Source organism: Notamacropus eugenii, chromosome 2 (assembly GCF_028372415.1).
Source record: "Notamacropus eugenii isolate mMacEug1 chromosome 2, mMacEug1.pri_v2, whole genome shotgun sequence".
Classification (NCBI taxonomy): domain Eukaryota; kingdom Metazoa; phylum Chordata; class Mammalia; order Diprotodontia; family Macropodidae; genus Notamacropus; species Notamacropus eugenii.
Window position 1 is genome coordinate 298223642 of NC_092873.1, and position 25777 is coordinate 298249418.

The following is a 25777-nucleotide window of genomic DNA, read 5'->3' on the forward strand; positions in this document are numbered from 1 at the left end:
CAACTACAGTGCCAGACCTAAGCCTTGATCTTTCTTTCCCCATCCTAGCTCTACCACTAGTGGGCCTATATCAGCCATAGCAACATCATTATTAATAATGATACCACTAAATTAATAATAATACCACTGACATTTCTATAGTATAATGATAGAGCTCTTTCCTCACAACTCTGTGAGCTGGCAGTTCAAATATTGTTATTCTCTCGCCCTCCCTATCCTCCTCTACCTACATCCATTCATAAATGAGGAAGTTGAATGGTTAAGTAATTTTGCCTGTGGTTTCAGAGCTAGCAAGGGGCAGAAGAGGGTCTTGAACCCACTTCTTCTAACTTTAGAGCAAATGCTTTTTCTACTCTGAACTCTTACACTTGATGATACAGCAGCTGTGTTTATTCAGTAGCAAGAAAGATACGGCTATTTTATTTTTGAAATTCATACATTCAATTGAATCTTTCCAAAAATTTATCATAAGCTCTAATTAATTATCCAGAATTTCATTTAAGAAAGAAAATACTATTCCATCTATTTTACAGATGAACAAAATAGGCATCTCTGGTAGTGGTTTATTATTTTTTTCTCCTTAGTCCTATTTTTATAGCTTACTTAGGCCTGGGAATCATGACAGTAATATCCTGGTCTCAGTAATCCATGCAAAAAAGGGGACTCTATCCCATCTTTGAAGAATTCCAACCAGTTAGTGAAGCAAGTTATTCCTTTCCTGAAATCATGTTGGTCCCCCTAAACTATAAAGTCCCTTGCCCTTCCTTTGGCTGATATCTTAAAAACAGTTTCTAAAGATTTTAACCGCAACTGAATCAAAACTAACCAGTCTGTAATTTCCTGGTATGTCCCTATGGCTTTTCTTTTCAAACAAATGAAAGAAAAAGATTTTTTTAAAGTGGCATTATGTTGGCTAGTTTCCAGTCTTGAGGGGTTTCCACTGAACCAAGCTGGAAAATGTCTGGGAAAGTGGTTCTCATTTCTTGTCCAACTTCCTTTAGTGGAGTCTCTGGGTCATTCATGGCTACAGTCAAGATGTATTATTATCAAATTGCAGAACTCTGAGTGGCTAAAGAAGTGCCTATCAGCACTTCTCCCCCCGCAACACTCCCCCCCCCCCCCGCCCCATCATCCCTCTTCTCTGTTGTCTTTCTTTGCCTCTAATTCTGTCAAACATATGGTACTTGAGCAGGCCAGCAAAGGAACTTTTCAGCCTTCCTGCAGACACAGTTTCTAAAACCAGTGAAGAGTGAGATGGATCGTGGACTCATAGAGTCAGAGCTGAAAGGTATCTCAAAAATCAGCTAGCGCTTTCCACTTTCTCATTTTACAGATGAGGAAACCAAGTCCCATAGATATGAAAGTGAAATGCACAAGGTCATACAGACAGGAAAAGAGGTGAGATGCAAACCAAGGTCTTCTGAATCCCAGTTAAACATCCTCCCCATCTCAACGCTGTTTCAGCTTGGGTTTTTTGATGAAATTTACTAAGGAGGCAAAACAATCAGAATTAATTTATCTCTTTCCCTAAAGACTATTAATTAATACACGAGGGCTCTGAATTCACTGGAGAAAAAAAGTATGTCTATTCCAACCCAACAAGCATTTATTGTGTGTGTCTATGTCTATGTATATGTGTGTATATATATGTCTACATATATAGTCCCTTACATTTACATGCACATATGTGTATATCTATATATACAGATATATAGGTATACATACACATATACACATACAACTATATTCCAAACTATGTCTAGTGTGGTACCATTTTGTAAAATAATCAATCACTTGTGAATGTGTTTTTTTTTTTAGACGTACCATTTTCTTTTGCTGGTTTAATTACTTTTCCAAGTTAAATTCTCAGAAAAAGTTAAATATTTTTGAATACACTTAAGGATCATGTTTTTTGACATTCAAAAAATAGTGTAGGAACTGAAGTAAAAAGGAACTGACATTGTAGAAAAAAAAACATCCCCTTTAGGTTATGATTAAATTAAACATAGGGATGAAAGTGGATACAATACAAATAGGTTACTTAGCATGAAAATGATTGATGGGAACAGTTATCTTGGGAAGGCAAAGGTTAACCGATGAACTGCCTGCAAAATTCACATGTATGTGATGTTGATACCTATGACATATTCATGATGTGCTGTTAACAAAATTCACATTACCGTAGAACTGAACTCAGTTGAAACAACAGAGGGAAAAGGCCAAACGCAATGTAGGATTTGAACCCAGTTCTTCAAACTAACCTTTTCCCCTTGCACCACAGTTCCTCATGTAGCTCCTATCATCTAAATGTTAGAAAGTTCATTTACTGGGTAATGACTAATTCCAATAAGAATTCATCAGTTTACTTTGCACTTACTCATGTAAGGTTTGGGGTCAATGTTTTATAGCATTTGTCTAATAAAGACAGACATAAATTGTGTAATTATCTTCTCACAAAGTTCTATCCATAGCAAATACTCATTTCCTATATCTAAAGCTCAAGCCTGGACTTCTTTGGGTTCATAGAGTTTTATTGTAATAACTGTATCAGGTGTTCTCATTTATATAATGTTACAAAGTTTTACAATATCTCCTTTGGTCTCACAACAACTCTGTAAAGTAATTAGTGTGATTTTACTAATCCTATTTTACAGATGGAAAAACTGAGGCTCAAGGAGGCAAAAGGACTTGCCAAAGGTTATACATCTAGGAAATGCTGGAACCAAGATTTTATATTGTATGTGTGTATATATGTATATAAATTATCTACTTTATAATTATTTATAACTATGCCTGATGGCTTCTATTTATGCCAGAATTATACTTAGGCAATAAAACAAGTCCATTGGCATTTATTAAGTACCCTGCATGAAGAGTAATCACTAGATAGTCTGTAATGCAGGATCATAGATTTGGAGCTGACAAGGATCTTTGGGACCATTTAGTCTAGCTCCTTGATCTTACACATGAGGAAACTGAGGCCCAGAGAGAGGAAGCGGCATGTTAAGTTCACACAGGTAGAAATGTAGAGTTGAGGTTTGAATTGAGGCTGTTTAGGTACAAATATAGTACTTTTTCTGCTACTCCATGTAGATTCCAAGACAAGTAGAACATGTAGTAGTCTCCTCTCATGGAGCTTAATGGTTCCAATTAAAAATTTTGCCTTCTGCATAATAATTAATTTAAGGTAGTTGTTAAAGGGTATTTCAACACTGGTGGCAAGCAGACTGATTTTTATACTGAAAGGTTCTAAACTCTCTCAGGGATTTCAAAATCACAGATTCCAGAGAGATTCACCATGGTAGAAATCTATATCAATGGCGAGAGACCCTTCCTGGAAATGACACGCTGTCCTTAAACTAGGTAATTAACATAGGCCAAAAAGCTTTGAAAAATATAAAACACTCTAAAAATATTCAGAATTATTATTGTCTTTTCTCCTGGCAAGATTTCTACTAGTTTAAAGGTATTACAATGTTTTATTTTGTCGCAACAATGCTTTGAAGTGAGTAGTGGAAATTTTATTATTATCCACATTATACAGATGAGGAAATAGGCTCAGAAATTATTTACTGATGGATGGTCATCAGTGAGTAAGTAGCAGAATTAGAACTGCAGAACCTTAGAGACCATTTGGTCCAACTTTTATCTGATTAAGATGCCTGTCTAGAGAAGACCTGACAAGTAGCTGAAGTTGCCTGAAGACCCCCAAAGAGAGAAAACCCATCACTTGCAAAGGCAGATTACTTGACTTTTGGAGAGCACTAAGAGTACTAAGTATTGAGAAGATGTTCCAGACATCTAGGCTAAATTTGACTCTGCAATTGTCACCTATTAATGTGAATTTTCATCCTTTGGGTTAAGTGCAATAGATATGATGCTGGACCCCAAGGGTGGAGTAGAGGGATGCAAAGATCAGTTAAGACATTATGGTCTTTACACAAGTTAGCTTCTTCTCTTCCACCTGAGAATATCTTTATTTTCTGTTTATAAAAGATGAGAGAAAGCATATAGAAATCTATTTGTGCTGCATGTCTACAGAAGAACATGCTACTCATGGCACTGGGCCATTCAAATGGATTTTCAATGAGACCCCCAAACAATCTAGCTATTCTGAGTAGTGATAATGAGTAAATGGATTTGATTTTGGCATCACATTACTAAAAATATTTAAGAGTTTTGTTGGACCAGGTATAAATCTTTGTGCCAAGTGTAGCTCCATTTCCACAGACAAATTAAATGAAATCCCCACAAGTAAATGAAATATCCAGACAGGTAATACATGAGCCGAAAAAGAAAATGGATCCCTGCTAAATAGCTTTAGTCTGGTATAGAAGTACAAATTGATACTCTAGCAAATAAATGCCATGCACAGGGGCAGCAGATCACTGGGGAAGGGATACAGGATTTTGAGTCATGAGTTTTAGGTGTGCATCCTGACTGCCTCCAATTAATAGGGTTCAAAGAAGGGATCAGTCTCTTAATTTTTTTGTTTCCTAATATACAGTCTATGTCAGGGTTATTGGATGGAAAGCACTATCTAAATGCGAACCGGTATTTTCATCTAAAATATTTAAAGCCTTATTCAGGCTGATTCTTCTCTGCCTCTTCTCCTCATCCTTTTGAGTTTGCTTTCATTTTTTCTTTCCATTTATCCCAGCTTCCTTTTTTTCATGACTATTTAAATATGTTACCAGAAAAACAAACCTGGGATATATCTGATATCAGTGATTGGTTAGCGATGTCTTCACATAGTAAGAATTAGCAACCCTACAACAAACAAGTATTTATTAAGTCACTATTATGTACAGTGCACCATGCTACGCATGGGATATATAAAAAAGAAAAAATGAAACACTTTTACTCAAGGAGCTTATTTTTTTTTGGGGGGGGGAAACAAAATATACACATATAAGTATAGATGAACTACATGGAATTTCAGGAGACACAAGCACCTGAGGTGGATCAGAGACAGGTGGTGCTTAAGCCAGAATCTGAGGAAAATTAGGGGTTCTAAGAGGTCAAAATGAGGACAGAGGGAAATCTGGGCATTGGGGACAGCCTATGCAAAGGCACTGAGATGGGAGATGGGAGCTGGTCACTTTGGTTGAAACGCATTGTGCATGGAGAACAACAGTAAGATACAATATTATTATTACTTTTAAAAGACAGGATCATCCTATATTTGTTTTTGAGGTCATCAGGTGCATTTCACAGATAAGAGAATTGAATCCCAGAGAAGTCATGTGGCTTGCCCCAGGTCACACAGTTACTGACAGAGCGAGGATGTAAACCCAGGTCCTCCCATTCCTGGCCCTTTTCCATGTATGTGGTTTTGAGAAATCAAATCCTCTATTTGGAACCTCAATTTTTGAAAGGAGTCTTAGCGGGAGGAGGCAGCCCAATGAGCCAAGGCATCACTTAGCTGTGGGATCATGAAAAGATGAATTGCCTTGAATGCAGAGGTTCTTAAACATCATCTCATGGATTCTTTTGACTATTTGGTGAAGCATGAGGCTTCCTTCTCAAATGCATAAAATAAAATAATAAAAAGATTACAAAAGAAATTAATTATATAAAAATAACCAATTGGAAAAATAAGATAATCTGTGGATAGCAGTGGACTCTACAACTCTTTACTCTGCAGAACACATCTAGGTTTCATTTCTCGTTTCTTTCCATCAGAGACCCCGCCATCCTACCTTCTTCTCCATAGCCCTTCGTTGTTCATCCTTTTGTTTGAGATTCAGCAGCTGGTATTTAATGAGTTTTCCAATCAGTGGCTGGGTAAGGTTCTCTCCAGCAATTGTGATGGCTCTGGCTGCATTTACTACCTGTGGGGACAGAGCAGTGGTTATGACAAAAAGAGGGTCATCACCAGTGAACAATGGTAGCACATTCTTCCCAAGACTGCAAGAGAAAACAAACATTTCTATTCATGAAATTTTAATTTTTTTATATTTGAGGATAATAACTCATATTTACTCAATATTTTACAATATCCAATGTTACAATATCCAACTGCAATAGTGCCATCTCAATGGTGCCTGAACAATTCTGGATCATGCCACAGGGTCATAACATAGCATAGCTACAAAATCATAGCTATGGGAGAAGGGAAACAAGTTATTTACTCAGTGCTTACTATGTGCCAGGTACTGGGCTACATACTTCACAAATATCATCTCTTTTTGATCCTCACAACAACCCTGGGAGGTAGCTTCTAGTATTGCCCCCATTTTACAGTTGAAGACAGTGAGACAGACCGAGGTTGAGTGACTTGCCTGTATCTGGGGCTAGTTCTGAATTCAGGTCCTCCTGACTTCAGGCCCAAAGCTCCATCCACAGCACTGTCCAGTTGCCTCAGAACTAAGTGGAAGTACTTGCTTAGTCATGTACTATCCCTGTGACTTTCGGTAAGTTACTTAATCTTTTCAACCCTCACTGTTTTGGAAAATAGGTCTAATCCATCTGCAGAGAAAGGCAGTAAGTTTTCACGGCTAAAGGAATGACCTTGACATCAGAAGAACTTGAGTTTAAGTCTTGACTCTGACACATTCTAGATGGGGGATCCTGAGCAAACTGTTTAACATTTCAGTGACCCAGTTAACTCTCAAAGATAATACATAGATAATATTTCATATTTGTATATATACATATATGTACACACACATACTTATATAAAAGAAGGTGCTATGCTCTAAGCAAAGTAAAGTTGCAGTAGCTCAAAAGAAACATGAGATGTGCAAATTCATTCCAAATTGACTATTTGTGCCTGACCTATGGTAGAACCTTTTGACCTTGTATTGGTCTGATCAGCCACAGCTGGATACACTGTACCTTGACCCCCAGCAGAGATGCCATTTTGGTCCTTTTCAAGCATGAAGGACAACAGCCAACCAAGCATATGCACACACACATATACACATATTTACATATTTACATGTGTATGTATGTATACACAAATATATATTTGTTGTTGTTCAATTGACTCAGTCACATCTGACTCTTTATGACCTCTTTTTTGGGAGCCTTCTTGACAAAGATGCTGGAATATTCCATCTAATCTTACAAGTGAGGAACTGAGGCAAACAGGATTAAGTGACTTGCATAGGTAGAGGTTTCCCCTAGGGGAGTTTCCTATGCTAATGAAATCAAGGGTTGGATACCAAAACACCCCTTCCCATAAAAAAAATCTTTCAAGACAACTTTTAGACCAAATGGTATCATGAATAAGGCAATGCACTTGAATTAGGAAGATTTAGATTCACACGTCTCCTCAGACATTTATTAGCTCTGTGATGGTGGGCAAGTCACTTAAATTCCTGTGCCTCAGTTTCCTTAGAGTCAATGACCTCTAAGCTTCCTTCTTGCTCTAAATCTATGATCTTATGAATATTGGAAGTCAATTATAAAACTTAAATGCAACAATTCACATTATTATATAAAATCTATTATATATTACATGTGTAATATATATCATATAAAGTATATCATATAAAAATAATTCACATAAAGTACTTTGTGACCATAACTATATGAATATGAACTATCCTTATTAATCACAGACTCAAAGAATGTATGAACAGAAACCTTTGAGACAACCCACTCCAATGTACAAATTAAAAAATGCATACACACAACAACAACAACTTTAAATTAATTGGTTCTTTAGCACATGCTTGCTTTTCTAATCACTCCAGATGCTTCTCCTTCTGAGGATGGCCACAGATCATCAGAATGGTGCAGGAAGAAGAGGGATAGCATTCACTCCTCCAATTTTTAAGAAATCAACTTAATGCGCCGGAAAAGACTGTTGTTTTCGTTCTTTTAAACAAATAATCCTAGAGGCCAAAATTCCGACTGTAATTTGTTAGTTCATGGTACAGAACATTTTTTTTTCATAATTATGGGAGTAGCTGGGTTAACCTCTCTATTCCATATCTTGTTGACTAAATTCAACTGAGAGATAAAAGTTGCTTCCTGGAGAGGCACCATGCTTATGAGCCTTCCTTGCCCACCCCCCTGACATTTAATGCTGATTCTGCTGGTATGTAGCTTAATTGGGGTGAAATAAGGCTATTGAGTTTTCTTTGGGTGACGACAGTACTAGGAACATACAGCTGCATTGTCCAGATGCGTGGCATTGACAGCCTGGTTTATGGCTGTATTTTTTACAACTTGTTTCCACTGCATTTCATACAAGTCCCTAACATCTGGGTCCTTTTCCTTGGAGCCCCAAAACCCATTTTGTTTACTGAAAAAAAAATAATAATAGAATAAATGTCTTTCAAAAATCCATAAAAAAGTTGTTACAAATTTCTTTTTGTTCATGTCGTCTTCTTACCCACATTTACTCACTGTCAAAGAGTGATTTTGCCTGTAGCAGTTTTTCTACTTTTGTTTTTAAGTAAGCATGAGATATATTTATAAGCTTGGGATGAATTAGGTGTTACTAAAATGTTCTGACATGCTGCTTTCCACTTCCCAATCCCACCCCTCCAGCCCACTCCCAGCGCCTCAGAGCAATTACACGTGGGTCCATATGGTGTCAATTTCATCCACGTCAGACTCAGACACAAGGACCAGGCACGCTGCATCTCATTGAACTGTGTCTTGTCTGAGGTTCGTACCACCATTCGGTCAGGGCTTTCCTGACTTTTTTCCTCCAGTTCCTTTATGGTTTTTTCATTCCACCAAGTGAAACAGCCAAATAAAGCATAAGAAGGATGAAAGAGGAAAAATGTATATGTGGGGGAAGTGAGTGGCAAAGGGTGAGGATACGTATTGCCTCTAACTACAGAGAATTTTATGGATTCAACCGTGCCAAAATGTAACTAGAGGTCTTATGGACCTGATTATGAGTTTATATGATGAGTTAGCAGTAGGGAAAAATCGTGGGAGGGCCTCTCTTAAAATTTAGCTCTTCTTTAAAAAAGAAAATATTGAAGGAAGAAATCAAGAATCAGAATCACTTGGATACGTTCTAAAAATAGGATTGGATGACCTTTAAGGATGTTTTCCCCTCTCTCTAAATCTATTTCCCCAAGATCTTAATAATTTGTATTTATATAATACTTCTATGTTTACAGTATGTCCTCACAATTGGCCCCCAGGTGAAGTAGATACTGGAAACACCTGAATCTTCATTTGATTCTGAGAGGTGACTTGTCCCCATTCTCAATGGTTAGTAAGTGGTAGAGTAAGGTTTTGCACTCAGGTCTCTTGACTCCAAATCAATCAATGTTTGGAAAACAGACTCCATTCAAAAAGTCCACTGCTTTAAAAAAAAAAAAAGCCTCAACATAATTTAGAAAATATTTACACTGAATTGTGAAACACTGAGCACACCTTGTCAGAACCCCTTGCACCAACTACAGCTTCATGAAGAACAGTCTCAGAGGCAAAGGCAGCTCCAGGGAACTGGAAGATTGCATGATGCCTCATAAAATGAAAACCACCCACTTGAGGCTGGCCCTGGGGGAAAATCTTAGCATTGATCTGAAATGGGACTTGTAGCCATTTGCCAGGAAAGTGCAATTTCTTGCTCACAATCCTGCTGCACTGGGAAAATCTGCATTAAAGCTCAATCTGTTTGCCTTTAAAAACACATAGCAAGCTAGCTAGCTGTGCATCAGCCAAGCCTGTAAATCGAGTGGTGAAATAATGTAGGCTCTAGGTGGCGCCATATTGCACAGAGCACTGAATGGAGTTGAAAGACAGTTTCAGATATTTTGTAGCTGTGGGACTCTGCTTAAGTCACTTAACTTGTTTGTCTCAGTTTCCCCAGCTGCGAAATGGAGTTAATAATAGGACTCAGGGTTGTTGTATCGAATGAGATCACATTTGTAAAGTGCTCAGCCCAGTGCCTGACATATTCCAGACACCAAATAAATACAAATTCTATCCCATCCAATGGGATAGCATGGTGAGGGTGGTTTGAATATCACAAAAATTATCAAAATATTGAACATTGAAATGGCTGATGAGGTGAGCCCTCCTTACCTGGTGGACCTGTGCAAAACAGATGTTTACCTACATGTCTGGAGTGGTTGAAGTGAAGCCACCCTGGCACCTTGTGATAGATTAGATGTCTCTTGAGTGGCCTTCCCTGTCTGTTTTGATGATTCTGCAATGGATGCTACCTCTCCGTACTTAAATTTCATCAAGCACAAGAAAATAGTCTGATCTAAAGCTACTCACGGGCAAAGCTATTTCCTGGGCTTTTTGAAATCTGTGATCCTTGGAGAGTGCTGGGCTTAAAATAAAAATATGGCATAGTTTCAAAACAGAGTAAAAGACTTTTATGATGACAGGGTCTGATGGGTAGGAGGAGGGAAATAGGGGAGACATAACATTGGTAAATTCCTGGCTGCCTGTGTTATAATGATAAAATATGTTTTCTGTGGTTGCTGAGGATGAGGAAGGGAAGAGACTGACCTAAAATAGCCTCCTCCAGAATCATGAGGGCTGAACTGGGAGCGATCTCAGAGGGCATCTAATGCAATCCACGCATGATCAGAGATCCCGTCTACAAGTCTACAACTTGCCTGACTAGTGGTCATCCAGCTTGGGTTTGAATACCTCTAACCAACTTAGGAGAGAGCTTAGCTTGCAGCTATGGAATTGGATGCCTCATAGTTTGGGGTGGGGAGCACAGCTGTATGAAATCCCACTGTAGGGAAGATGAGCTCCATCGTCATGATAACATGATATTCATGAATCCTTGGGAGAGTGAGTCATATTACAATGTTCTCATTTCCCTTCCTTCCATCTTTTCTCTCTTCCTTCTTTCCTTCCTTCCTTTCTTTCCTTCATTTCTTCTTTCCTTCCTTCCTTCTATCCCTCCATACTTCTTTCCTTCCTTCCATACTTCCTTCCCTGCATCCCTCCTTTCCCTTTCTTCCTTCCTCCCTTCATTCTCTTCCTCCCTCCCTCCCTCCATTCCTTCCCTTCCTTCCTTCCTTCTTTCCTCTTTCCTTCCCTCTTTTTATGAATCAGACTGAGACAAAAAAGGTGGGAGGCATTACATGTGGCCCTTTGGGAGAGGTGAAAAAGAGGGGAAAACTTATTTCATTTCACATGATCCCACTCTAAATAATGAATTCTATTCTCTATTGGTCCTCAGGATGAAAATAAAAATCTTTAGACCCCCTTAGCCTGCAGAATGATTCACACGGGTTAGGGTTCTTTAGGAAAGAATTAGCAAAGAGGCAAAGGAGGGAGAGGGGAAGGAGATCTGCTTGAATAGCTTGTCCATGGAACAAAACAATAGTGACACACTGGAAACTTATGAAGGAACAAGAATTGAAAATTAGTGCTCCATCCTTTACTAGGTATTAACTGAAAATAAACAAGTTATTTAAGCAGGATGTCTACATGATATAGTTAGCCTGGAAGCCAGGATGACCTATCTGGGTTCATGATATGCTGGCTGTGTGACCCTGGACAAGTCACTTAACTTGTCAGTGTTCTATGCAGCTCTCTAAGATCATAAGTTTCAGAGAGGGTGCTGACTGCATTGGTAGAGGGAGTTTCCTGACACCAGAGTTCCCTATCCCAGTGAAATCCTAGGTCTAAATCCTACTCCTATATAACCTTTCATGGATAGACATAACTTTAGAAATAGAAGGAACCTTAGAGACCATCTCTAGTTGGACACTTTCATTTTGCTAATGAGAACCCTGAAGGCCAGAGAAATTAGTCACTTGCTCAAGGTCACACAGTCATCTGTGGCAAGAGAGCAAAATATGACCCAAGAAACAGAATTTAGGATAAAACAGATGGATTGAATTGTGCATACTCACCTTGATAAAGCACTATAAAAATGAAAACGGGAGAAATTGAAAGCCAGACCCTGGGGCAGTGGGAGAGGGAAAGACATTCAAATAGAAAAAGAGAGTAAAGTACAAATAATAACCAAATGATCATGTAGAAGCAAATCTAGTCACTTTGGGTGGGAACAGAGATTAAACAATGAAAAGGTCAGGTCTCTAAGTATTTATACAGACAGCAGGTCCTACCAAGGTTGAGTGAGAGGTCCTAGCTACTGCAAGTATTAGATTCTGAGGGGAGGAGGGAAAGCTATTGCAATAACTGATTAATGTTAACACAACAAAACCAAGGGAAGGGAGATGTGGTTGTGTTTAATGTGAAGATTTTATTTTGAATATGTGGGGTATCAAGACCATTGAGACACTTGGACTTCTCAGGGTATTGGGAAATAAAACTTTTTTCCTTCTTCTTTACTTATCTGGCTCAGTGGCTTATGTTACCCTTATTAACTAGTAACTCATTCCAATATAAATACACATATATTGGGCTTTCTCCCTGTCTAGGGATCAGGCCCACCCAATTGTGCCACGATCACCTTCTCCCTTCTCTCTTCCCCTATATATGTCTTTCCTACTTTAATAGCCTAAAAAACACATATACTCAGAATTCCTCCATGGATACAGATCCTCATGGAAATAAAATTAAAAGGGAGCAGAAAAGGCAGCAGAGGATGTTTCATGTCTGTGCCTGGATTTTCATTAGGTCAGTTGCCAGAGTTCCTTGGCAACATTCTCAGTTGTATGCAGTGAACTGAATAGTCACTTAATTTACTGCCATGTCGTATCCCAGCTCCTTTATGAGCAAATTCAGTGCTGGATCTGACTTTGGGGCTACACCTGCCTATCTTGGAATCAAACTGTAAGTCAACAAGCATTTATTAAGTACCTACCATGTACCACGTACTACACTAGAGATCAAGGATACAAAGAAAGACAAAAACAGACTGTTCTTAAGAAGTCTATCTTATTAAGTATAGTTGACACTGGGGGGGCAGGTTAGGCAGAGTTCTTTTCGCAGTCACAGTCTTGGAAACTTCAGATTTAATGCTTAAGAAGTAGCCTCCAATTCTAGGAAAATATGGTTGATTCCAGGTCTTCCCTTAATTTATTGATTCCTATTATCAGAGTGATGTCATGATTGGGGATTGAGAGGTAGGGTGGTATAGTAGAAAGTGTACTGTGATAGGCAATGAAGAACCTTAGTTCATTCATTTGATGACTATCTCATCTTGGTCAAATCATTGAATCTCTCTGCTTGAATTTTTTTCTGGCTTAAAAAAATGGGATACTATTGTTTAAAGGGATGGTTTATGAATGCTTATAGAAGGAAAAGATTATTAATGGGAAGCAACATGAGTTCATTAAGAACAAATAATAACAGACCAGACTTTTTAACTTTCATTTTCTGGACAAGATAAACATACTGATTACTGATAGAGAAGAGGAATGCTTTCAGCAAGGCATTGTCAAATCCGATGGTGAACTAGTGGGTTCATTGGATTCAAAGAGTGTTGGTTAGAGGCTTGACATAAACTTCAAAGAATGTACCTTGTGGAGTGACACTGAGCTCTCTCCTTGTCTTGTTCTGGTCAGAGCTTTTATCAAAGACTTGTATGAAGGTATTGATGATGTGTTTGTTAAAACAGCTAATGAAAAAAAGTTGGAAGGGTTAGCAAACGTGAGATTGTTGGAATCAGGATCCAAGAAGTTTAGAATGCTGGGTTGAAGTTAATACAGTAAAAGTATATGTGGATAAATGCAAAGTTCTGTATCTGAGTTTAAAAAATCAGGTGTCCAAAATAGCAGTGCAGGGGAATGGTGGCAAAAACATTAGTGTAAAAAAGATTTAGGTGTTTTAATAGACTACAGATTCAAGATGAATTTTAACTCTTTGAGATTGCAAGGCATCTCAAAATTCATTAGACCTAATCTATACCTGAAGAGGAGTTTCTTCTAAAAGGTCAATAAGAGCCAAGGCATCTAGAAAGGATTTGAAAGCTCATCTTTGAATAAAAATTCACAAATCTTCCAGACAAGCAGTCACCCAGTCTCTAACTAAAGACCTTCAGTGACAGGACAACGTGCGTGGTCCTCTTCTGTAAAGTTCTAATTGCTAGCAAATTTGTTTCTTACATATTATATCCGCTTCTCTGTAATTATCACATATTATCCTTACCAGAACAAATATTGCAACCAGAACCAAGCAAAATAAAATTAATCCCTCTTTCACATGACATCTGTTCAAGTACTTGAAGGCCGTTATCATCTCTATCCAATATTTTACATCTATCCTTATATTCTTTTTTTCAGGTTAACCATCCTGGTTCATTCAACCAATCCTTACATGGCATGATTTTGAACTTCCTCACCATCCAGAACACTCTTCTATATATGTTCTATAGCTTGTCAATGTCCCTTGTAAGATGTGGCTCCCAGATACCAACACAAGGCTCTCTGTATGTCATGACCAGAGCAAGGAATGGAGACCTTGTCTTCTCTTATTCAGGATACTATGCTAGACACAAAACTAGGAATTTTTGCAGCTAGAGCAAGTAGCATGAAAGAAGTCATCAGCTGGTCTATACTTTTCTCTAGCACCATCATATTGAAAGGGGAAGATAAATACATTGTTGGAAAAGACAGAAATCAGGAGGCAGCTATTTGGGAGGATGCCCTGAGGAAAAGAAAAACCAGCCACCATCTTATCTGATTTTTATGATAAGAAGGTGCTAAGGTTAACTATGCACAATTTATATTGAAAATCCTGATTACAGGGAATAGGGGAGGTGAATGTGGAAATCCTTCCACCAAAAAGAGGGATACTTTTGGGGAGGGGGCCTGAAAGAAGGTTTGAAACTATATACAATTCAAATCTTAAAGTATGGCATAATGATAGAAATGGGGATTCTTGGGATAATTTAGTCTTAAATCCTTTACAGAGGAGGAAGCCAAGGCAGGTCAGAGATGATTTCCTCTAGGTCACAGAGGAAGACTCGCTCAGTTATTACTAAAAATGAGGCTTAGCAGAAGGAGAGACAAAGAACCCGAATCTCACAGACTTATAGACTGTTAAGAGTTTGAAGGAATCTTAGAGGCTACTTTGTTCAAATCCTTTACTGAACAGAGGTCCAGAATTAGTGTCAGAATAAGGACTAAGTCATGATGCATAACAAATCTGTGGTCCAATGAAATGCCCGATCTTTTTTCATACAAACTATTGTCCAGTGATGCCTCTGCCTTTCTGTGCTATCAGTAAGGTGATAAAGCCCCTCCCTTCAGCATTATGTGGGATATAAGAAAGACTGCCAAACTTGGGCTCAAGGAGATCTCTGTCCACATTTCAGCTTTGCAAGTTTCCTACTTGTGGGACCTTGGAAAGTCATGTCAACTCTCAATTTTCTCCCCTCTGAAACGAGTAAGATATGGGGCATAGTGGAGAGAATGCTGGACTGGAAGTAGGAAGACCAAGCTGTCAAACCTACCTCAGGCACTTTTGGGGAAATCACTTAAATTCTCAGTGTCTCAGTTTCCTCATCTGTAAAATGGGGATAATAATGGCCATCTACCTCCTAGGGTTGTTGTGAGGGACAAATGAGAAATCATAGTGTGCTTTGCACATTAAATGCTATTTATCCTTTACTGAGGCTCTTTCCAGCTCCAAACCCATGATTAGAAGCTTGGGCTTAATAATAGCACTGCATATAAAGTGAGGGAAGTGACAGTCTTTTGAACTCTACCTTGATCAAACAGCACATGGACCATTGTGTGTCTAATTCTGGGTTGTCACATTTTAAGAAATACTGGGGTAAGCTGGGGTAGCATATACAGAAGAGTGTCCAGCATATTTGGGAGAGTATTGTCATATAACTAACAGTTTATTGAATCATTGATCTAAGGATGGAAGGGACCTCAGAGGCTCTTTACTTTAATAGATGAGAAAAATCTGAGGGCCAGAGAGGTTATGAAACAAACCCAAGATTAGTCAAGTCATAATGGTCAGGGGTTATCTGTTAACAAGCATTTAGCACTGGGTGGGATTTGGTTCCAGGTCTTTGTGAAGGCACCACAGATGTTGGGCATAGAGAAGAGAAGACTTAGGGAAGTCTCAGTGACAATTTAAAAAAATATCTGAAGGATTGTCACATGAAGGAGGGATCTAGTCTATTTGGGAGCAGAGAAGAAGGGAGGGGCAGAGATAAACACCATGGGGAGAAATTACTGGAGGATATATTTCAATTTAACGTAAGGAAAAACTTCCCAAGAATTGGAGCTGTCCAAATGGGAATAAATGAACTGCCTCCCAGGATCATCTGCTCCTTTCCACTGGTATTTCAGCACTGTCTGTATGATCTCTCACTGGGAATATTCTAGGTGATATTCAAGATCTGTTTGATGTCATGAATATCTGCTCTGTCTACCACGCAGTTTCATTTTTTTAAAGGTCAGGTGAAAACTTGAGTTGAGGACACTGCTCCTTCCACAAACAGACCAGAGAGGAGGAGGGAGTCAAACATATTGGTGAATGTGCAGACGTTCTCATCCTTGTCATCTGCTGCCATCTACCCTCCAAACTGAACTTTCAATGATCATTGCTGGGAGTGGGCTCTGCACTTTGCAGTCTCCTCTTTACCTTGTTACTTTCAAGTGGTCTCTGTTCCCCTACTCTCCCTTCTTCACCCCTTTCCTCCATTTCCTACTTGTCTTAAAAATGGTAACCACATCACATCTACTATGTGACACTGACTGCCCTAAGGGTCTTGGAGACTTCCTAATCCATAATTCCTTTCCTTGGTCCTACTCCTCTAAATGTGCCATCTTCTTCTTTAGAATTCAAGATCTTTAAGAGCAGGATCTGCCTTACTTTTGATTTTTTGTCATGAGTGCTTGGTACACTGTAAGAGAATTGGGCAGGGGGGACTGCAGCTAGGTGGTACAGTGCATAGAGTGACAGACCTAGAGTCAGGAAGACTCATCATCCTGAGTTCAAATCTGGCCTCAGATACTTAGTAGCTGTGTGCCCCTGGGCAAGTCACTTGACCCTGTTTGCCTCAGTTTCTGCATCTGTAAAATGAGCTGGAGAAGGAAATGGCAAATCACTCCAGTATCTTTGCCAAGAAAACCCCAAATGGTCATGAATAGTCTGAAATGACTGACTGACAACAACAAATAAAGAGAATAAGGGTAGGGAGTGGACCTATGATTCCACTGGCTTTGGGAACTCCTTGAAATTTATAATTTTCAAAGATTTCCTAGAGCACTGGGAGGTTTAACGAATTCCCACAGCCACCTATATCCCACAGCTATTATGTGTGAGTGACAAAATTTGAATGTTGCTGTGAAGTCAGTTCTCTACCTACTGCACCAAGACTGTCTCTTGTAGATGACTACTGCCTAAAATCATGCCATATTACAACCTAACCTCCCTAAAACCATGCTATGTTACAATTTTAATTCTTACCTGTCTTTATCCCTCACCAAATAGTAAGCATTTAATATATGCTTTCTATTCATTCTGTATGTAAGAATGCTTTGAATTATATGCATTCCTATGCAAGTATAAAAATTATTAATATTCCCAGAGCTCTGAGTTCATTCTGTGAGACTCACAGATACAGTGAATAACTGTTTGTTCATGCTGATCCTAGGAACATTCTAATCCCCTGGCAACTCCATATCTAATTTAATCTTCTTAAGGCCCTTGGGATCAAGATTGATTTGGTGGTTTGCAACAGATGGAAAATTTTGAATTTGAGTCAGGTGAGACTAGAAACTACTGAAAGATCTTAATTTGAACAGATTATAAATAAGAAGGTTTGAAAGGCTAATGAAGTCAAACTCCAATAGAAATGGAGGGGACTGTAATTTGTACATAAGGATCCTTATAGGCCACACACTGACTTAGTCTTAATATTATTATTTTTTATTATATTATTTCCACTCTTATGTTTTATTTATGTTTTATTGCATTTTAATTTATATTAAATTAATATCATTTATGTTTTATGGTATTTTAATTTGTCTTATTAAATATTTCCTAGTTAAAATTAAATCTAGTTTGAGTGGCACTTAGGAAGGTTGTGGGCCACATTTGGCACTTCTGTGAAAGTGCCAAAGGCACTTCATTTTCCATATCCAATCTCTTACTGGTCAACACACTTCCTTAAGGACAATCTGCATCAGGCTGAATATTTAACAAGCATATTAAGTCATAATTTCCCCAAATGTCCAATATTTTTACCCTATAACAAGTCAGGGAGGTATGGGGAATTATGTGAGCCCCAGGGTCCTGGTTCTTTCCCTTGGCAACCATTTTTAATCTTTGAAATTCTTGCCAACATTTAGTAATGAAAGTAAAATCCAGTTACCCACCAATCTATATCAAAGAAAGGGCCTTGGAGATTATTTAGTTGAACATGCTCATTTTACACATGAGGAAACTGATGCCCAAGGAGGTCAAATGCAATGGGCAAGGTTGCCCATCTAAACAGTGACACAGCCAGGATCCGAACCCAGTTCTCCTGACTCCAAAGGCCCTGGAGACCTGGTTTTTGGAATCCTGCCTTTCTGTTAACTAGTTAACTATGTGACTTTGGCAAGTCACTGAGCCTGTCTTGGCCTCAGACTTTTTCACCTGTAAAATGAAGAGGTTGGAATCAGTTTTATGGTCCTTTCATCTAAATCTGTGATTTCTATAAGCCAAAGGAAAAAAAAATGAGATAAATAGGTGGAAGGTGCATAGAGGCAGATTTTGTCTTATTCCAATAAAAACTTTCTAGTGATAAGAAATATCCAAGTTTAGAATGTACTGCTTCATAAAATAATAAGTTCCCTGTCCTTTGAAGTATTCAACAAGAGGGTCACTTCTCAGTGAAGATATAATGAACAACCATGCTTTAGGTAAGGGTTAGGCTGGATGATCTCTAGAGTGTCTTCTAGTTCTAACATCTCATGACTTCAGCACAAAAAAGAAAGAGGGTAGGGTTAGAAGAAACATTTTCACACTTTGTCTATCATGACAAGAAAATAGTACTGCAGACACAACCCCATTTTTATCTGAGTAGGCTCTAGATAGGTAGAAAAGGCATTAAAGTCATAAGCTCCATCTTGAACCCACTCTCTAACCAAGTGAAGGTTTACAAAGTGCCCAGATCCCTTGCTCTGTGAGCTTATAATGATGATAAATAGCTACAGCAGGTGACTCCCTACTCATTTGCAGCTGGCCCTAATTAAAGTGGGATCCATCTCCGGACAATGTCAGAACTGTAAAGTAATTCCAGTCACTGGCCTCCTCAACATCTGTGCTGAAATGAAATAATATTTGGCAGTAACAAGGAGTCACTGAAACTAAATAAACAAGCCTTTTCAAGACTGCATAAAAGTCAGGAACATAATCATATTTGACAGGGATTAAGACCTCTTTGGGGGTTTGAGGAAGTTTCAGCAGCAGCAATAATAAATACATGGTAGGTAAAACAAAGATTCATGTTATAACAGACATGTGTAATTTGAAATATGATAAATTTCCCAAGGGAGATGTGCGTTTTGGACATCTAACCTGAACATGTCAAAAAAAAAGTGCAAGAGTACATGCTAGAAATCTTTACTGCAACTGCTTTTTGAGGAAGTCGAGAAAATCAGATCTTCCTTTGGTAGCAAATAACAGCATGGTGTGGTGAAAGGAACACTGTCTTGTGGAAATGTAAGGTCAATGTGTGTCCCAGCTTTGCCTTTTTCTAGTTGTGTAACCTTGAAGAGATTGCTTAGTTTTTCTGAGCCCCAATTTCTGCATCTGTATAATGGGAAGAATGAATAAATGAATGAAAAAGCACTTCTTGAGCTCTTACTAGGTGCCAAGCAATGTGCTAAGTGAATGGGGTTAAAAAACAACAACAACAAAGAAAATCCCTATCCTAAAAGATTTTACATCCTAACAGGGGAGACAACACACAAAAGAGAAGAGTGGTCCGGGAGGGCCATTTTGGTCTGGGAAGGTGCAGAGACAGTGAGTGGAGTCAAATGGGAGCAGACTGACACACCCTTTCCAAGAGCAATGACAAAGCTGATTTGATGATGGTTCCAGAATTGGAAAGGGGGTGGGAGGAGAATGATGCTTGCACTCCCTACCATGAAGATGGGTGAGAAAAGCATTTGTAAATGGAAAAAGTACAATGAGGAAAAAATACCTAGGAAACTAAATTTGACAACATATTATCAGTATAGCAAAGCTGGAAGGGACAACAGATACTATGTAGTAGAACTCATACTAGAGGAAGAATCACCCCATCAAGATCCTCAGGCAGGTGATCATCAGATTTCTGCATAAGTTTCTCTCCTATGTCATCCAACAGCTGTTGGCCAACCATGCTTCTGTCATCTTGCACTGATGACATTTTCTTTTGCATACAATTTTTTTGTATACAAAAGACTTTACATTTATCCCTATTGAATTTCATCTTATTAGAGTCAGCATAGTGTTTGACTACAAATAGTTAAAGTTTATTGAAGGTCTAAGAATGGGGTGTCTTAGCACCCCTTGACCCCTTTCTCATCACTCTGCTGACATGATTTCAGAAGCTGAAGGGGGCTGAATAGAACTGAGAGATTTTTTTTTCTTTTTGTCTCTTGGGTTGTCATGGACAAAAAAAATTCATTGCCAAGTGTCCACCATATTGGTGACTTGCCTCTCCACAGTTAGAAAATGGGCTCTTTGTCCTGGGGTCATATCTGAAGTCTTTTCAGGATGACAGATCCTGCCTTAGCCTACACTCCTTTGGTTTTATCTTCAAGAACTGAGGGTCACCGTCATACTATAATGAACTATCAGAGTAGCACTTTGTGGAGACAAAAATGTTTTAACACAAAAACACATGTGACTAGGGTTAGAAAATTTGAATGGCACCTCTCAAAATGCTACACACACGCATACATACATAAATACAGATAAATTTTAGGGGCATCATTAAGGAATTAAACCAGAAACGCCAGAGTCACTGGATAAGAGTACACAGTGGGGTGTAAGGTGTAAGAATATTGGAAACAGGGAATAGGGTGAGTGATAGAGAATTTTCGACATTAAAAGGGGGATTTTATATTTGATTCCTGGAGGTGACAGGGAGTCATTAAAGTTTACTGGATAGGAAGGGGATATAGTCAGACTTATACGTTAGGAAGATCATCTTGACAGCTAAATAGAGAATTGATTAGAGTGAGGAGAGATTTATGGCAGGCAGACCCACCAGCTGTCTATTCCAAGAGTCCAGGTAGGAGGTGATGAGGGCCCATACCAGGGTGGTGGCAGTGTCAGAGGAGTAAAGGGGGTGAATATGAGAATTGTTACAAAGATCAAATCTACAGACTTTGGCAGAACATATGTGAAGTGAGGTAGAATGAGGTGACAAGCAGAAGTAGAGGCTAGCCCCATAGGTTGTGAGCCACCAGCCTCTAGCTATGGGTTACTGGGAGGATGGCGGCACCCTCTACACTAAGAGGGAAGTTAGGAAGAAGGGAGGGCTTCTGGAGAAAGATGATGAGTTCAATTTTTGTCATGCTGAGTTTAAGGTGCCTGCAGCACGTCCAGTTCCTGGTGTCTAACAGGGTATCCTTCCCTTATCCAACTCCATTTCCCTAACTGTTCTTCTCCATTTATTTTTCTCTTTTTAAAATAGTCCATCCTATCCTAGATACAAATGGTACTGTCTTCCCTGTCCCTCTCCATCATTTGTCCTTCGTGGTTTTCTTTTCTGAGAAGTGTTAATTTACTTTCCTCTGCAAAGCCTCCAAATTCTTTCTTTCTTTTTTAACTTGTTCTGAAATCTTGTGTCACCTCCATGGGTGACATACTTATATATAATTGATTATTATCTTTCTATATGTCTTAAAGAAGGCATAGCTTTTGGAAGACAAACATCTGCTTCCTGTCCATTCCCATTCATGAACTAGCACTATGGCGGACTTATCTGCCTGTCTTCCCCTCCCTCATTTAGGTTTTTTCTTTGGTGTGGAGGGGGGATTTCTCATGAACCTCAATTCCAGAAATATTAATTCTCAAAGTTGGAAGTGTTGTGTTATGGAAATCACTATTTTTCAAGTCACAGAGCCTGGTCCAACTCTGTGCCCTTATATTAGCCACTTTGCCGTAAATCTTACCTCTGCCCAGTTCTCAAGCACTCCACCTCCTGGTATGGTCCTGGGGAATACAACTCATACTAAAATAAGGCAGTGAATATCTTCTGAGTTGTGCATTCCGCCCAAATGAAACCCATTATGAGGGCCATGTTACTCCCTCCCTATTCACATGAACACATTTCAAGGGCTCCTCTCTATCTCCCTACCTAAGATAAAACATGGCCTACCACTGTTCTCTCAGTCCCCATCCCCCCCAAACTCTACTTTTCTCCTGCTTTCCCAAATCTTTTTCTCATCCACCCCTGGGAATAGGTACAAACTAGGTAGATCAGGAATCGCGAGCTAGCATCCTTTGTTATATCAACAGACTTTGCCCTTTTGACATTCCAAGGGACAGGAAATCTAATGTATAGATAAGTAATTAAATCCTCTCTAATTTAGAGAAAAAACAAAAGAATAAAAAATATAAGGACAGTTTATGATGAATTTGGAAACACTTTATCCTTTTCAAATAAATTATTGATGAAGGTTAACGAATTTGATACCAACTTCATTAATTTTGATCTTCTGACTATGATGGATAGGAATTTTTATTCAGTATTGTCAACCTAGAAAATCAAGAATGCTTTATTAATATCTTCTGTTGTTATTGTTCAGTTGACTAGTCCTGTCTGACTCTTTGTGACCCAGTGGACCATACTGTCCATGAGATTTTCTTGGCAAAGATATGGAGGTGGTTTGCCACTTCTTTCTCCAGTGGATTATGTGACTTGCCCAGGGTCATATAGCTAGTAAACATCTGAGGCTGAGTGTGACCTCAGATCTTGCTGACTCCAGGACCATTGCTCTATACACTGAGTCATGTAGCAGCCACTTATTATCTAGTAATCCTGAAAATTGTGAGCCCAATACTCACAAACTTGAAATAGAACAGATCTATTCAATGAATGCAGTTTTGGAGAGAGAGTTTGGCACTTGTGATTTCCACCTCTAAAAAGCCTGCATCTGTAGCCACTGTTGCTCTTACTGGAAGCATGGATAAGAAGTGAGGTCAACAATCTAAACACTGAATAGATTCTATGATAGTCAAGATTTAAGTATGGAGCTTTTAGACCAGATTAGAACCAATGTAAACTCTCACAATAAGTAAGCACAAAAATAAGGGAACAAGTCAAATTATAATCTACTAAATGTTTTTAAGCCCTGCCTCTATGATCCCCCAGGCCAATAGCTGAGAGGAAAGAGGGTGAATACATTAAAAAAAAGTTTATAGAAACACAAAAGAATAAGTGATTACTTCAGCATTCATAAACTTCAAATTGCAGGAGACCCATTGATGAATGAATCAATCCCTTTAGTTTAGTTCAAGTGGAACTAATGTTACTGGAAATGCTCAGTATCCTATAGTCCACCAGACCAAGCACCTAATTCATTGCAATGATTGCCTGTTGTCTTCAATGTTAGGGTAGCTAGATGGCACAGTTGATAGAGTGCCAGGGCAACAGTCAGGGAGACTCATCTTCCTGAGTTCAAATCTAACCTCAGACATTTACTAGCAGTGTGACCCTGGGCAATTCACTTAATCCTGTTTGCCTCACTTTCCTCATCTGTAAAATGAACTAGAGAAGAAAATGGCAAACCTCTTTGGTATCTCTGAAAAGAAAACCTCAAATGTTGTGAAGAGTGAGATATAACTAAACAACTAATTAAATGACAACAACAAAAAGTCATAATTAGGGTTAAGATACGTCTAGGTGCAAAGATTTGGAGCCGGAAAGGACGTCAAGTATCAAGTCCAAAGTCCTTCATTTTTTTAGATTAGGAAACAGGCCCAGAAAGGTTAAGTTCACTTGCCCAGAGTTCCTGACTGTAGGTACGGTACACCATGATGTCTTTTGAAGTGCAGGTTCATGCATAAGAAAGTAGAAATATGTGTCTGGTTTCCCTCATGGCAACAGAAAATAATGCAATGACCCAATCCAGATTTTCTTGGAGTTAGAAGGATGTTTCCAGGGAATTAAATGCTGGTTCACACTTGAGTCACCAAATTTTATTTAGTGAAAAACTTGTGCCCATGACTGTGTGATATGGTGGACATCTAGCATGGAGCACTAGATGGGGAGACCAGCCAGATCAAAACCTGAGTCTACCACTTACTATCTGAGTGACCTTGGGTAAATTGTTTAGCCTTTTCAGCCCTTGTTTCCCTCCTGAACATTCCTGAACAATGTGAGGGTTGTATTAGAGATGGCCTCTAAAATTCCCTTTAGCTCTCGCTCTATGCTCTGTCTTTCCGAGGCATCTTACACTACTGAAATCTATCACCACAAACATGAAGGCTCACTGCTAAGGAAACAGGAACTACGTAATCCCAAATGGGTTTAAAACATCAAGAAGTTGTCAAAAACCATGAAATACAATCCAGGCCACACTGATTTGCTTCGTAATTTCATCTTTTGATAGTTTAGGTTACACCTAGTTACTAAAAAGGTCTAAAATGATGCAATAGGATGTTTTCGAATCTTCTTTAAAAAAGTCAAAGGGGGTGGATTTGCCTATTCAAACATGTACATCAGCCAATCAATAAAACAGAATGACAACAAAAAAGAATGGCTGAATAGATTGTGTATTTTTCCCCCCAAAATAAATAGTGGGAGAAATAATAGCATATATTGCAAAACTTTTGAGAGATTTAAGGGATAAATGAGAATGACTTATAGTACTCTGCAAACAAGACATAATTGCAATGCTAAATGATCTAATTTCAAGCATTTAAAAGGCAATACTCATCTTTTGGAGGGGGAACACTATTCTTAATTTAGATTTTAAGTGCCATACTATGTAGGTTTTACTAAACCCAATGCAGAACCCATATAGTCTCTCTGACATACTAAGGACTAACACTTTATCACTACTTAGTCCTGTATCCTTGTAATTGACAGCAGAGCCTAATAATTTCTCTGTGATGTTCATCCCAGCATTAAGTTGATTCTAAGAGGTCTAATATTACCGGACAGTATGGTACAATGGAAAGGGCCCTGGATTTAGAGTCCGAGGGCTTAGACTATTACACTTTTCTGACTCTCCTTTTCCTCATCTATGAAATTAGGGGGTTGCATTAAAATAATTAAATGATCTCTAAGATTCTGGTTAGCCCCAAATGAACATGTAGTATACCTGCATTTTAGTAAGGCATCTGAAGGTGTGTCATGTTGTCCTTGCAGACAAAATAGAGAGATATGAGCTACAAGGTAACACAATTAGGTGGAGAGAGGGCAGGCTGAATGATTGAAGAGAGAGTAATTCTAAATGTGTTTATATCAGTTTGGAGGTGGTTCTCTAACAGAAAGTCCTAGGGATCTGCTCTTGGCTTTTCATATACCTGGTTGTTGTGATGGACAACTTTGATGAGGGCACCTTTGGTGATGACAAGGATGTATGTTAAATTGGGAGGGATAGATAATAACACTTTGTTGGGGGGGGGGCAAGAAAACCATGATCTGTCTTAATGAGAATTTCATTCTTCAAAAAGTAGAGGAAATGATAAGGAAAATGCCACATCCGGACCAATAAGGGAGAATGCTTGCTGAAATAGAAATGATGGGAACCTGGGAAGAAAGAACAACTCCATAAGAATTCATGACAGAAAAGGAGAGGAAAGTTGGGCAAATTGACATGTACCCTAGCTCCAGGGAGAAGTTATTTCAGTGTTTAGAGGACAGATGAGTATCATACCAAGGTCTGAGATTACACAGCAGTATTTGTTCAAAAGGGGTAGAAATTTCCCAAGAATTAAATTATGTAGAGATAGACAAATG

The 25777-nt window shown here is 38.7% G+C and overlaps 1 protein-coding gene across 5 annotated transcripts in view; it reads right to left on the reverse strand.

Annotated features, from left to right (window-relative positions):
• SPAG17 (sperm associated antigen 17) overlaps nucleotides 1-25777 on the reverse strand; it is a 258218-nt gene that overhangs the window by 169728 nt on the left and 62713 nt on the right. For all 5 annotated transcript variants that reach the window (XM_072644500.1, XM_072644502.1, XM_072644501.1 and 2 more), the window contains exon 4: nucleotides 5703-5834. In XM_072644500.1, the coding sequence (XP_072500601.1) occupies nucleotides 5703-5834 (132 nt within the window). The remainder of the gene's footprint in view (nucleotides 1-5702; nucleotides 5835-25777) is intronic.